The following is a 13,815-nucleotide window of genomic DNA, read 5'->3' as shown; positions in this document are numbered from 1 at the left end:
AGTGTAACCATGCAAGTGACCAGACCCAAATTCCTGCATCAGCAGGGCTGGCCCAGCTGTGTCAGACCGACAGACAGGCAGGCACGTGCAGAGCAGTCAGGGGCCTGGTGAGGCTGAAGGAGCCCTCTGCAGCTGTGTGGCGGGGGGGGGGGGGGGGGGGGGGTGCATGGCTGGCCAGCGGGCACCGGTCTGTAAGTGCTGATGCCCACCTGAGGTGGCCGCAGAGGACAAGGAAGTCCTGCAGCAGGCCGAGCCAAGACCAGGCCCCAGCACACAGCTCCAGGAAGAAGGTGGCCAGGAGGCCTTCCAAACCCGGTCAGAAATTTTCATTTGAAACAAGAGGCGGGTAGAGAGTGCCCTGCAGGGACACAGACTGCAACAGTGCTGGACAGACAGCCAGGATCTCATGGAGCTGTGTGTCCCTGTAGGCAGCAGGCACATGAGGGGTTCGGAGGAAGCCCCCCACTGCCCCATTCTGGTAGGCTGGGCTGCAGTGCCCAGATCTGTGTCCAGCTCCCCACGTCTGAGCCCCCCTGCTCCCCAGGCCCCAGAGAAGGCAGAGCAGTATTTGTTTGACTTACCTACTTACCACTTCCCCACAATAGACTCATGCCCGTCGGGTGTTCCAATTTCAGGAGGCTGCTCAGACTTGAGTTACAAACCGTCCTGCCTCCTGGAACCCATCCTGAGAGGTGCCTCTATGAACGGTAATGGCCCTGACAACTAGTCCCCCAGGAACAAAAAGTCTGCGCACTAAAAAAGCGAATCAAGGCCAGATGTTGACTAAGGGGCTTCGAGGTTAAGAAACCATCTCCAAGTCAACTCACAGCTGAGGTCAGGCAGACAGGACACCTGGCTGTCTCTTCCAACTTGTCCCCCCGAACTGTGCGCCCCTTGGCCTCCCAGCCCCTCAAGACTGTGTCTGTCCTTTCGCCAGTACACTGTCCCTGCACTAGGGTCCCTGGTCACCTGGTGGATTCAGAAGGTACAACTTCCAAAGGGGGGGACCCCGGCTCAGCAAGCAGCCTAGAACTTTCGCTCTGACACCAGCACTACATCATCAGGCAAACTGCCAGGAGCGGCACCCACAGGGGAAACGGGCCAGGCAACATGAAAGCAAGAACAAAACCAAAATCGGGTGGGTTATTTTTATCATGCTATAGACTCGCAGCGAAGACCTGACCGCTAAAGGGGCATCCCAGGAGCTGGGCAGGTTTCTCTCACCCTCTGCCTCTTCCCTCCTTCGGGCCCCCGAACCCCCTCCTGGGGAAACCCAGAAAGTGGATTGGGTCAGAGCAAAACATTCCTCATTCTGCCTTCTCCACAGGAAAACCTAATTAGTCGCCAAATATTCAGAACGGGTAATTGCTACCTGAATTAATAAGGGCAAACAGCCGGCAAGAAAACAGTGGTTTACTATTTCTGAGAGCTTGCCTCTCTTAACCCAGAGTCCCAGGCTCTGCCGGGAGGGACTGGCTCTGGGGAGACACGTCTCCCGCTGGCAGCCTGCAGAAAGGGGGACACGGCAGCCTGGGCTGCCCCTGCTCCTGGGTCAGTTCCGACACTCCGATGGCTAGGAGTCACCCTTTGTATCCTCTAACACACAGCACACGTGTGCACACATACACGTGCCCACTCACCCAAATGCTCGTAGCACACACGCATACACATGCATGTACCACACACACACACAGGCATGCACCACCCATACCATATGTGCACACATACATGTGCACACACCACACATGCACACGCACGCACGCACCACACACAGGCATGCACCACCCATACCATATGTGCACACATACATGTGCACACACCACACATGCACACACGCGCACGCACCACACACAAGCATGCACCACCCATACCATACGCATATACATACATGTGTACACACCACACATGCACACACGCACACACCACACACAGGCATGCACCACCCACACCATGTGCACACATATATGTGCACACTCACATGCACGCACATGCAACACACTACATACATGCCTGTACCGCACACACACCACGTGTGCACACAGCACACACCAGGGTCATCCAAGGGTTCCAAGGAGAATGCATCAAACCAGAACCTCACGCAGGGTTTTCACCAAGTTGCCCCAAGTCCCTCAGCGCTGATGGGGGGTGTGAAGACCAAACTGTGAGGGGGTGGCAGGCAGAAGGAGGGAGAAGAGAGAGGAAAGGGAAAGTTGAGACGACGCTAAGGAGAAGAAAACAGGCACGTGGGAAGGCCGGTGCAACCCAGTGCACCCCCACCCCGGCACAGGCTCCAGAGTCACGTGCAGAGGGTCCCGGGAAAGCGTGCTGGGCCCCACCGTGACCTTGCTGTGTGACCTCAGACACATCACTTTCCCTCTCTGGGCCTGTGTTTCTGCCTGTGTAGAAATGAAGTGACTCTGCACAATCATTTGAACAGTTCTGAGGCGCTGCCACCCAGGACGGCTTCAGTTCAAAGCTGGGGTCATCACGGTCTCCGCGGCCCACAGCCCCTCCCCCCACCCCTGCTGGAGCACTTACCACAGGACTTCCCCTGCACATGGCAGCAAGTAACTTCCTCTGGGGTGGCCATGGCTCTCTGGAGGCATCCTGATGTCACAGGCAGCTTAGGCCAGAGACCTCCAGCCACTGACGCTGCTGTCAAAGCCGCACAGGGAATTCTGGGCTGCGCCTGCAAGGGCTGCCCACGCCGGAGGTGCAGCCACGTGAAGCTGCCACGGAAATTAAGTGTGTCCACATGATGCATACGCTTTGTCCTTCACTTTTTTACCTTAATGACATACTGTGAGCAGCTCTCACGGCTGTACGTGGACGGTTCTTTTCCTAACAGACACACACTAATTCTATTGAAGGCTGTATCATAGATCGAGCTGGACCCCTCCTCGGGCGATTCCATGGCAGGTGTTTCCGGTCTTCGGCTTTTATAAACATTGCTATAATACGTTGGCTTATAGTTACTTATTCTGTATAAATAAAAAGTCCTCTGTGCGTAGGTATCTACCTATATCTTTAAAGGTTCCTATTTGCCTAGAAACAAAGTCTGGTGCTACGCACGCCAGGTCATCAGCTGCAGTCACTTCTGGGGCATGGGATCAAGGAAGAAAACTCCAGCTTTTTTAAGCAATACTTTATACTGTCTTGGAAATGGAATGAGTAAAGGGGAAAATAAACAAAATGCAGTTCTTGTTTAAACCTCTTTAGAAGTGGTTTTCTTAGCCGGTATGAATCTGGCAGGAGCAGAGCCACACAAGCACAGAATGAAGGGAGGAAGTTGGACGAGTCCGGTGGGAGGAGAGGCCGGGAGCCACTGCTTTGTTCTGCGGGGTCGGCTCTCCGCTGGACTGGCGAGGACAGGACCTGGGTTCAAATCCTGCTCTGTGCACTCACCCAGCCCCTGGGTGTTGTTTTGTCTCTGAGGACTTCCATTTCCCTGTGTGTAGAATGGGACCCCCAGCCAGCAGGTCTCAGGAGATCACCAGAGAGCGCCTGGCATAGAGGGGCCGCCATCAGCCTCGGTCCTGCCATCATCCTCCCTGCTCTAGGTCCTGAGAAAAAGAAACACTGAATTTCACAGCTGCTCAAGTCCCCATGCCTGTCCAGCCTCCCACATGGCCCCCAACCTAGTCACGGGGCTTACCCAGCCTGTGGCCTTTTTCCTAAAGAAAGAGTCCCTGACAACACCATGTCTTTGGGCACCAATGTGAGCCCATCTAGAAATCCCAAGATGATTAATGACTAAGACAACCCCCTTCATCACTAATGATATATGACAATAAACCTACTGGCCAGTGTTTTTTATTTATTTATTTTTCCAGGAAAACATAGTAAGCCCAAGAATACAGAAACACAGCAACTCTGGGGTTGAGCAGGGATATTCTTAAAAATCCCAATGGTGCTTATATAGTTTAGCTATCTTCCCCCTTCATGTGGACAGGCCCTGGGTTAGGAGTCAGGACCCCTGCAGATATAAACAGGAAGGGAGGCCTGGTGGGCAAGAGCACACATGCAGTGGACCTCACACATTCGTCTGCCATGGTCACCAAACGCTGAGCAGCCCACACCCCTGCCAGAATCCACGGTCGCCTGCACCCAGCCAGGCCTCTGACTAATCCCAGCTCACCGAGGGCCAGGTGACCTCAGGAATCAATAACTTTAGCTGGAAGGCCCAGCTTCCTCCCCAGTAAGGGGGCGTCTCTTTCCTGGAGGATTGTCAGAGGATCCCATGAGATAAAGTGGACCAGCCAGTGGGGTAACGGCTGATGTCACCATGTTCCCACAGTTCTCAGGGGGCTGTTCGCATGGTCAGATGAGCTCATATCTGTGAAATAGTTTAAGGACATGAAATGCGGGGCCTTTAGTCACTCCCCCAAGGAGCCAGCCCTGGGTCCCCAACCAGCTGGACCCCCCAGGACTGGGAAGGAAGCTGCTCAGAATCTAGCATCGCGGTTAGTCACCAAAGGCTCTGCTCCCCACCTCCCCAGGGGCCTGCCTCCCTGCCCCAAAAGCAGAGTCTCCTGGGTTCTCAGTCAGGGAGTCAGCCTTTGGCCCTCTCCGCAGAGATGCTTTGAACATTTCAAGTGCCTCCCTCCAGAGAACATCAAAGACCACAGCACTTCCCATGGCGTCCTTAAACCCAGTGACCTGTGAATGTCCGGCCACATGACCTGGGAGCTCAGCTTTGACCAGGGAGCCACTAGCCCCGACCCCATGCCCCAAATCCATTGCAGGGGCAGGTGACATGGCTCCCCCAGTGGAGGGGCTGAGATGGGTTCTGCCTGGGATTTGTACCTTTACCCCACTCAGGAAAGAGCTGTGTCTCCATAAGCCTCTCCTCCACTTTCTCGTGGGCTAATGGGTTAAATATCTTTAATGTTAGAAATAATTGCACACAACTGCAGAGCACACACTGGCCCCGTGTCCCTCAGCTCGTGATCTCTCCATGCATAGGGGACAACGATATTTTTAGACCTATCCCAGTTACCCACCCTGGCCGCAAATGAAATATTAATGAAAGGTTATGCTCTCAGCCTTCAGAAAATGATTACTCGAGACAGCAATTGTATTTTCCCCCTTTCTGTGTAATAAAACGGCACCTCAGTGCGCAGTAGGAATTAATAATTCCAAACCCTGTTGTTACAGAGGTGGCATCAAAGAGGAAGGGAAGGCATGCCCACGAGGGAAAACACACACACACGTTGAGACCCACAAAGAAAGTGGGTAACTTCAAAAGAGCAGGATTCTATATTCAGGGCTGGGATCATTTCTCAAGGTCATTAACAGCTCTAGCTGACTGAAAGAGTGGCCCAATTACAAAGCACACAGAGAAACAGAAATTAGAACAGGACATAGCAACAGCTCCAACTCTGGGTCACTCCGCACGGTCCCCGGCCTGGCATGTACCTGGAGCCTATCGGCCAACTCCCCAGAATCCTTCCAAGGGACTCAAAAGCTCAGGACAGCCAGCTGACTCCAGAGCCAACATTTCAGTAGCTTCCCAGGCAATTTCCAAGTGAGAAGAAAGAGGACACCCGATAGCCTGGAAGAAGAACAGTGGCCATTTATTGAGCACCTACCACACGCCAAGCAAGTGCATGAGGCAGGAATTCCCAACCCCATTTGACAGATAACAGCACTGACACTCAGAAAGATTCAGTGATCCGTCCAAGGTCACAGGGCAAATGGCAGATTTGGGATTTGGACTGACATCACAGAGGGTGAGGGCAGTCTGTGTCTCTGTCCTGTTACAACTTGACTCCCCGCAGACCACCTAGCAGGGTGCCTGGCATAGAGCAGGTGCTCAAGAAACTGTACTTGTTTAATGAATGAATAATTAAACAGAATCGAGCATCCATGCTTGGAAGGCAAACTCTACAGCTTCCAACAGACTTTAAAAGAAAAAACAGTTGTGACTTTATTATTTTTTAAATACGGAATGCTTCATGAATGTGCATGTCACCCTTGCGCAGGGGCCGTGCTAATCTTCTCTGTATTGCCCCAATTTTAGTAGATGTGCTGCCGAAGCATGCGTGAGAACAAACAGTAGTGACGTTCAGTGAGTCTCCGTGTTGGGGGAACTGGGGTCGGTGGGGGAAAGGGCAGGCATGCAATTTGGCTCTTCCCATGACAACAGGCACCCATCATGCCCCCCACCAACGCACGCTCTAATTTTACCCCTAGAGGCACTGTCAAATATTTTCCGTAAAACAGACTATAATAATTCACAAGATTAGTGGGATACAGTATGAAGTAATTATGGTTTCATTCTGTTCTGTGACCATATGAAAATCAGAAATTTTTCATGACACTCCCTTGAAGAACCTTCAGTGACCAGATCACGCCCTGACCCACAGGGCGTGGGGGCTGCCCACCACCCTTCAGCCCTTTAGTAACTCTGGGGCAACTGAGAAAAACCTTAAGGCCTTAGAGAACAAGGTCACAGGTTGCAGCAGAAGAGAGAGTCAGATAGCTGTGACAGGGCCACGGATCATGTGGCCCGGAGCTGGGGGCCCAACAGGCCAAGGAGAATCTGCTGACCCTACCGGAGGTGGGGAGAGCTGCTGAGGCAGGGGGAACAAGGCTGTCCCGGGGTCACTGAGGTGGGGGTGAGTGAGGCCTTCCCCTTTAACAGGGAAGAGCAGGGGTTCCCAAGAGCTGAGCATGTGGAGAGAAGGGCCCAGGGAGGCCAGGAAATGGCCGGCAGGGTGGTGGGGCAGACTGCCTGCTGGGTGGATTCTTCCCGCCCCAGAATTCTTCTGCCAATTCCAGCATTTCTGTGTACGTGTGAGGAGCTGGGGCAGCCCTTGTGATCGGAAAGCCAGGAGGGGCCGGAGAGGAGGTGAAAGGAGTCTGTGAGAGACACTCAGGGAACTCAGCTCTTCAAGCAGAGGGAGGGTGCTGGGCGGACGGAGTATTCCTTAAAGTAGACAGAGTAACAGAAGCCCAGTCACGGCCCAGCGCCCAGCCAGGCTGGCGAGCAGCAGCCAGAGGAAGGGACACCCATTTGCTGAGTGTCCAGTAGTGTGCACTGCGCTCGGTGCTAGATACAATGTCAGAAAACACAAACGCAGCCTGTGGGGATCATGCAGCCATGTGACAGACAATGTCAGGGCAGCCTAAGGGCAGCCAGATGCAGAAACGAGGGCCTGAGTCTTGCTGGGGAACCATGACAGAGCCCAGGTGCCTAAGCAGCTCCTCCGTGGATGCCGTCTGCCGGGGCGGTGTTCGCACAAAGGGCTCGGATGAAGTGTACTGGGGTCCCTGAGACACCTTCCAACCCAAGGTTCCATGAGACCCCCGGACAGCCGTCTAGAATGAGGACACCCTGGTGGGAAGCACAAAGAACACGATGGCCAGGGGCACTGCTGGAGGGAAAGATGGAGAGAGGGTCCCACCACCTCCGGAAAAGAGCCAGAGCGCCTGCTGTTTCTGACACCAAATGAATCCACTGACACTTAGCCTCCTTAGTCACATGTGGTCCCAGAGTCCAGAGAGCCACTGCCCTGAGGTGGCAAGGCCCCAGCTTCCCCCTGCCCTCACCTCTTAGTCCTTCCCTGCTCAGCAGGACTTGGCCAGAGAGGCCACACAGAGAAAAGGCACAGTGGCAGAAGACAGAAAGAGGGGCTGCAGGTGGTCAGACAGCACCCGGGGGCCAAAGGGAACCAGGTCCTGGGACCGAGCAGCCCAGGATGCCATTTACACTTGACAGAGTTCCTCAGGAAGCCCCCAGGGCCCTCACTGGCCTTCTTGACCTGCCTCTGAGTGGGGGCAGGGTCAAGAGGGCCTAGGACAGGCACGAGAGAGCAGGGAGGTCCACCCAGAGCCACTGAAAGGAGCAGCCCCACAGGAGCTGAGCCAGGCTGGGCTCCCTGGCTGGAGACCACTTAACCACGGGCCTCGGCCAGTGCTGACCACAGATGCCCCAGCCTTCATGAGTGGCATCTGCTCAAAGAAGAAGCAGGAATGTTCCGAGAACCAGATCCTCCTTCCCTCTTTCAGATAATTGAGGCCATTTTCCAGGAAGGTTGAAGAAGTCAAAGAAGCTGCTTTCCACAACCCTGAGACAGGGCACCGTCCCAATCACAGATTCCAGCAGTGGCCACCTGCTCCTCTTCAAAGGGCAGGGAGTAGGTTACCCAGGCCAGAAACACGGAGAAGCTGGGGCCAGGGCCGCCTCCGGGTTCAGAGCAAACACCCGACTCCCCCACCCCACCCCACCAGCCCCGCCCAAATCTGTAGAAAGAGTCTCCTCAACTGTGTTCCTGATTGTTCCTCCACCTGGGGCCTCACGCAGCTTGGGGAAGGGAGTGCCTGAGGATAGGGAAGCACACCTGCGATGAGGCCACCTTGCGGCCCAGGGCCTATGGGAAGAGAAGCAGCTCGGGCCCCAGGCGGGAGGGGGCACCGCGCTCCTGCCTTCGAGAAGCACCCTGAGGGCTGGGCTGCCACCTGGTCGTGGTCATGGGGAGACGGGGCGCTGAGAGGAGGGGGCGCTCGGTCTGGCTGGGGGACTCAGGGGGGCATCACACACTCGCATTCATTCCATAACACTTACTGAATGCCTCGCGATGCGTAATCTTAAAACAGAAGCGGTCTCAGAGGGGTGAGAGACTTGTGATTATCCAACCCAGTGCAGGGTGATGGCCAGCCCAGGTCGGGACGGGGACATGCGCGGGCACAGAGGCGCGTCCACCCTGGCCAGGATGCAGAGCAGGGAAAGGGAGAGAGTGCGCGCAGCCCGCGGTACCCGGGGCTCAGCTACGTGCGCCTCTCTGGAGCCTGGATTGAGGAAGTTGAGGTCAGAGCTCCAGACAGGAGTCCTTGTTGCTGAATTCCCCTTCCAGACATCAGAGGAAAAGAAGAACACGCATTCGAGACCACCTGCGCCAGCACTTCCCGCTGGGTCAGAAAAACAGGTCGTCTCGTCTCCAGCGCGGGCGCACCGACAGGTTCCGCGGCGGCGCGGAAAACCACCGCTCCAGGGAGTAGGTTGCTGCCCCGGGGCGGCCCCGGGGCGGAGCTCCGAGAAGCCCCGCCCGCCGCACGCACCGTGCGCAGCCCCGCCCGGCTGTTCTTGCCTATCAACCTTCCCAGCCCATTCCGGACGCCTCGCCGCGCGGTCCCGCCTCCTCCGTGAACACTCGATGCCAGCCTCGCAGCGTCTCCTGGAACTGTCAAAATCACCTCTTTTTAAGTCCGTTTCATTGCTCAAGACTTTTTTAGATGAAGCCTTTCATTATTCCTGGTGCTGCTAATGTGCGCTGGGTGCTAGGCAGAGCAGCACGAAAGGCATGAGACGCTGTGAACGGGTGTGCCGCAAGGTGGGAAGAGAGTGAGCCTCCAGGTCAGGGAGACCCACGTTCCACCTGTGCCTGCCATACCCGCTGGTTGTACTTAGGAAATTCCCCCGCCGCAGTTTCTTCAGCTGTAGAATAGGGGCAGTAATTACTGTCTCGCAGACCTGTAAGGACTGAAGAAAAGCAAGAGCTCCTGTGGGCTCTCAGCACACATTAGCCGCTATTGGATACCCAGGGCAGGGTGGAGACAACGCATGCTCTGGACCCAAATGACCTTACGTCAAACCCTGGCTCCACCACGTGTTTGTTGTGTAACTTCCCACGAGTTTCCTTACCGTTCTGTGCCTTGGTTTTCCCATCTATGAAATGGGGATAGCCTGCTTAACAGTTACACAGTTTGGGGGGAGATGAAAAGGTTGGTAAAGAGTGGTGGCGGCCGCACAACACTGAATGTAATTAACGGCGTTGAATTGTATGCTTAAAATGGGTTAAATTGACATTTTTATGTTATGTATGTTTTATCACAATTTTACAAAGTTAATAATAATGTCATATACCAAGAAGCAGTGAATTATAGGATGCGAATTATATCTCAATAAAACTGTGAAAAATAAAGATAAATGAGGATAGTAGTATTACCTGACAGGGTTGTCGGAGGGGATTAAATGAGTCTGTACAGTACTGAGAACAGTTCCGGCGCTGCTGGTGAACACTCAGCCAGTGTTGGCTAGCATGTTAAAAATACATCATCCATAATTTAATTTAATCTTTACAAGCACCCTACAAATCAAGAAGTATTTTTATTCACTTTATGGGTAAGAAAAAAAAATTTTTTTAAGATTTTATTTATTTTTATTTTTATTTTTTTTTAAGATTTTATTTATTTATTTGACAGAGATAGAGACAGCCAGCGAGAGAGGGAACACAAGCAGGGGGAGCGGGAGAAGAAGAAGCAGGCTCCCAGCATAAGAGCTTGACGTGGGGCTCCATCCCAGAACGACTGCACCACGCAGGCGCCCCTATGGGTAAGAAAATTGATGATATATATATACATACATACACTTCTATTGGCTATTGGTCCTGTTTCTCCAGAGGACCCTGACTGATACAAGCTGCCACCTCCTGGTGCACTTGGAACCAGAATGACCCGCTCACTGCTGCCACGAACTCCCACCACAGCCAGCACCTGGAACGTGCCCACCGACGGCCACACCTCAGTAGCAAGAGCTTGAAACTCCAACACTTTCCCGAGGAAGGAGAAGCACAACTGGGTTTGGGGATCTGTGAAAGTTTGGGTTTTCTGGGGCCTTTTGCATTTTGTTTTAGGATCCTTTTTTATTAATATTATACAAACCACACAGAAATGTCTGAAATTTCCACTTCTAAGTTGGTTGTAAGTCACCTGACATGCACGGTGTTAGGTGACAATGGAAGATGTTGACATTTGAGAAGTCATCCTGCTCAGAAACAGTAGGAAAGGTCACTGTGTTGAATCAGGTGCCCTGGAAGCAATTACATTCCTGGCTACTGACTGTAGAACTTGGTCCCCCAGAGATAGCACTGGACACTTCTAGAAGCTTCTCCTCAAGATGTCTGTTCCCACACCCCTTCTCTTTTTTCCCTTTGTTTTTCTTTGTGTGTGTGTGTATGGGGGGGGGAGGAATTAGATTTTTTTTTGTAAGCATAACTTTTTATCTTTCTACAGTGTTACATTAGTTTCAGGTGCACAATATAGTGATTCAGCACTTGCATACGTCACCCATTGCTCATCACAAGTGCCCTCCTTCATCCCATCACCTGTTTAAGCCAAACCTCCACCCACCTCCCCTCTGGTAAGCATCAGATTGTTCTCTGTAATTAAGAGTCAGTTTCTTGGGGCGCCTGGGTGGCTCAGTCGTTGAGCGTCTGCCTTCGGCTCAGGGCGTGATCCCAGCGTTCTGGGATCGAGCCCCACATCAGGCTTCTCCTCTGGAAGCCTGCTTCTTCCTCTCCCACTCCCCCCTGCTTGTGTTCCCTCTCTCGCTGTCTGTCTCTCTCTCTGTCAAATAAATAAATAAAATCTTAAAAAAAAAAAAAAGTCAGTTTCTTGGTTTGTCTCTCTCCCTTTTTTCCCTTTGCTTGTTTGTTTTGTTTCTTAAGTTCCACATATGAGTGAGAGCATACAGTATTCCCACACCCCTTCTTCAACACAGATCTGGGCTCACAACGGGAGCCTGGCCCTCAGCTGCCGGCAGAGCAGGAGACAATGCTGGGCTCCAAGAAAGGGGCTGACAGTTCTCAGAGGCCGGGGACCAGAGGTGAGCCTGGGAGAAACGGCTCATCCTCCATATGCGTGTCAGGCTCGGCTTTGCCTGCTTCTTCCTGAAGTTGAACTCACATTTGCCCCCTGGGGAGGCTGGGGAAGATCTGAGCAAGCCACGGAGATCACGTGCAAGGGGTCCAGGAGGCAGGATTCAGGCCCAGAGTCAGAAGACAGAGCAATGGGTACAAAGCCAGAGGGGCTTCTGGTTAGTTTGCTCAGAACAAGCATAGGAAATGAGGGTCTGCAGAGTCAAGGTAGAGAGGAGGCTGCAGCATGGTGGGTGGGAAGAGGGTGGAGACAGACCTGGGCACGGTGGGAGCAGAGGGAGCAGCCAGTCACTTCCAGACAGACAGTAGTGGGTGATGCCAGCCAGGGGCCGGACCCCACAAGGGCAGCAAGGGTGGTCCCAGGTCCGGTCACCTCTCTGGAGCTCAAATAGCTCATTTCAAACCAAGACAGGTCACAGAAGAGGTCAAGACAGCATGCTACAAATCTTAAACCCACCCCAAATTTGGGGAATTTGGAAGATTGAAAAATTTGTCACGTTTACCCAAATTTGCTTTAAAGTGAGAGCAATGAGATAGATTTGAGAGCAGACTGTGGGCTTAGAACGTGCAGTGTGAATCGCAGGATTCCAAAGGGGGAATGTACTTGAGTCCCAAGTTCCCTCCTCTTTCTGACCACCCCAAGGCACCCGAAGCACTGTCTCTTCCCAGGGCTGGGGGCCCAGGTGCGATCCCCAAACAACCCCAGACATCCGCCCAGCCCAGCTGGAAGGGCACATTTCACCCTCTGGGGCTGTTGTCTTTACTCTGGGCTGAACCCAGTCAAGAACCAAAGGAGTACAGCATGCTGAGTGCGCACCAGGGAGGGGAGGAAGTGAGCTGTCCAACTTCTGCTTCCCCTCCCCCACAGGCCTTCCTGGGGGGGGTGGGCCCCTCCCCCCTGTGGGGGCTGGGGAACCTGGCTTTCCCCTAAAAACTCTGCCTGTTGGAAGGATGCCAAGCGGGATGTACCCAGCGGCAGCTCCACGGCACAAGCCCCCTGTACTCCGAGAGCCACCATGTCCCCTGGGTCCCAGCTCACTGTCTCACTCAAGGTGTCCTCCAACAGACCCTGCCTGGACTGCAGTGACAAATGGCCCCAAAACGTCCAGTACTGCATCGCAGGCCCTGACCCTGGGGGCCATGGAACTGTGGCAGGGCTCGCCAGCAAGCCTGGGTGCTGCAGGGCCCAGGTACGTTCAGGGAAGGCCTCTGGCCCTCTGGTTCCCTCCCCTAAGCCAGGCTTTCATCCTGAGCTCCGCCCATCTCTCCCAGTTCCAGTAGTTTGACCAATGATAAATACCAGTTTGTCACACTGCACTAAATGCCTAATCTCTCTAATCCCTGAGCCAACTTGGTGTAAGATCATCCACATTTTACAGATTTGGAAACCAGAACCCAGCGAGGCAGCTAGTCAATGGCAGAGTCCTGTCAGAAGCCAGGGGCACCTGCCAGCGGCCTTGTGCCCCTCCCCTCAGAGCCTCTGGCCTTGAGCAAGCCTCCCCACCGTCCTCTGCTCTGGGTCCACACTGATCCCCCTGGCTCTCTCAGAGTCCCCACGGAGTCCCACAGGCCCTCAGGTCAAAAGCCTCCAAAACAGTTCAGCCAGAAAGAACTTGCAACCCAAAATAAGACTCGAGAAGGAGAGAGGCAGAAAGGTACCCAGGCCTCCCACTAGCCTCCAGGCCCCCCTTATCCTCTCTCCCCAAGTCTGGTCCCCTTCTATTTATTTAACAACCATCTCACGTGTGGGGGGTGCAGGTGCGAGCCCTCTGCCTGTCCTAGCCACTGGACCATCTCACTGTTACTCCCCTTTCACAGATGGAAAACTAAGGCATGGAGAGGCCACATGAACCACGCGGGGTACTGGTAGCACTAAGCATCAGAGCTGGGGCTTGAGCCCAGGCCTCACAGCTCCAGGCCTGTCTCCCTACAGAGAGCACTGCCTGGTGAGATGGATCTCAGTAGCCCTCCTGCATCTGGGCCACGCATACTGCTTCCTGCAGGGAAGGGGAGGAAGGACAGCAGTGCAAAATCCCGAAGGGAAGTGCAGTGCCCTTTGGACTCTAAGAAGTCGCATCCTCTCCTACCTTCTTGGAATAGTCATGGGAGAGCTGGCTCATTGATCTGTTGATCACACTGCTCTGGGGATGAGGTT

General features: G+C 53.9%; 1 protein-coding gene and 1 non-coding gene across 3 annotated transcripts in view; both read right to left on the bottom strand.

The window, feature by feature from the left end:
• Nucleotides 1–9,486, bottom strand: part of LOC109490461 — a 252,703-nt gene extending 243,217 nt beyond the window's left edge. The window contains exons 1-2 of one of the 2 annotated variants that reach the window (XM_034659954.1): nucleotides 8,570–9,486; nucleotides 2,539–3,563 (exon numbers count right to left, since the gene is read on the bottom strand). In XM_034659954.1, coding sequence (XP_034515845.1) covers nucleotides 2,539–2,764 — 226 coding nt within the window. In that variant the 5' untranslated portion in view covers nucleotides 2,765–3,563; nucleotides 8,570–9,486. Of the gene's footprint in view, nucleotides 1–2,538; nucleotides 3,564–8,569 lie in introns of those variants that run through there. The other variant, XR_004625105.1, reaches the window with a different exon arrangement.
• LOC117802177 lies at nucleotides 5,940–6,042 on the bottom strand. The gene has a single exon (XR_004625217.1). It is a non-coding gene; the product is annotated as a U6 spliceosomal RNA (small nuclear RNA).
• Nucleotides 9,487–13,815: the final 4,329 nt, after the last annotated feature.

Source organism: Ailuropoda melanoleuca, chromosome 4, assembly GCF_002007445.2.
Source record: "Ailuropoda melanoleuca isolate Jingjing chromosome 4, ASM200744v2, whole genome shotgun sequence".
In the NCBI taxonomy this organism is placed as follows: Eukaryota; Metazoa; Chordata; class Mammalia; order Carnivora; family Ursidae; genus Ailuropoda; species Ailuropoda melanoleuca.
The sequence above is the reverse complement of the archived record's forward strand: the minus strand, read 5'-3'. Positions and strand labels throughout refer to the sequence as shown.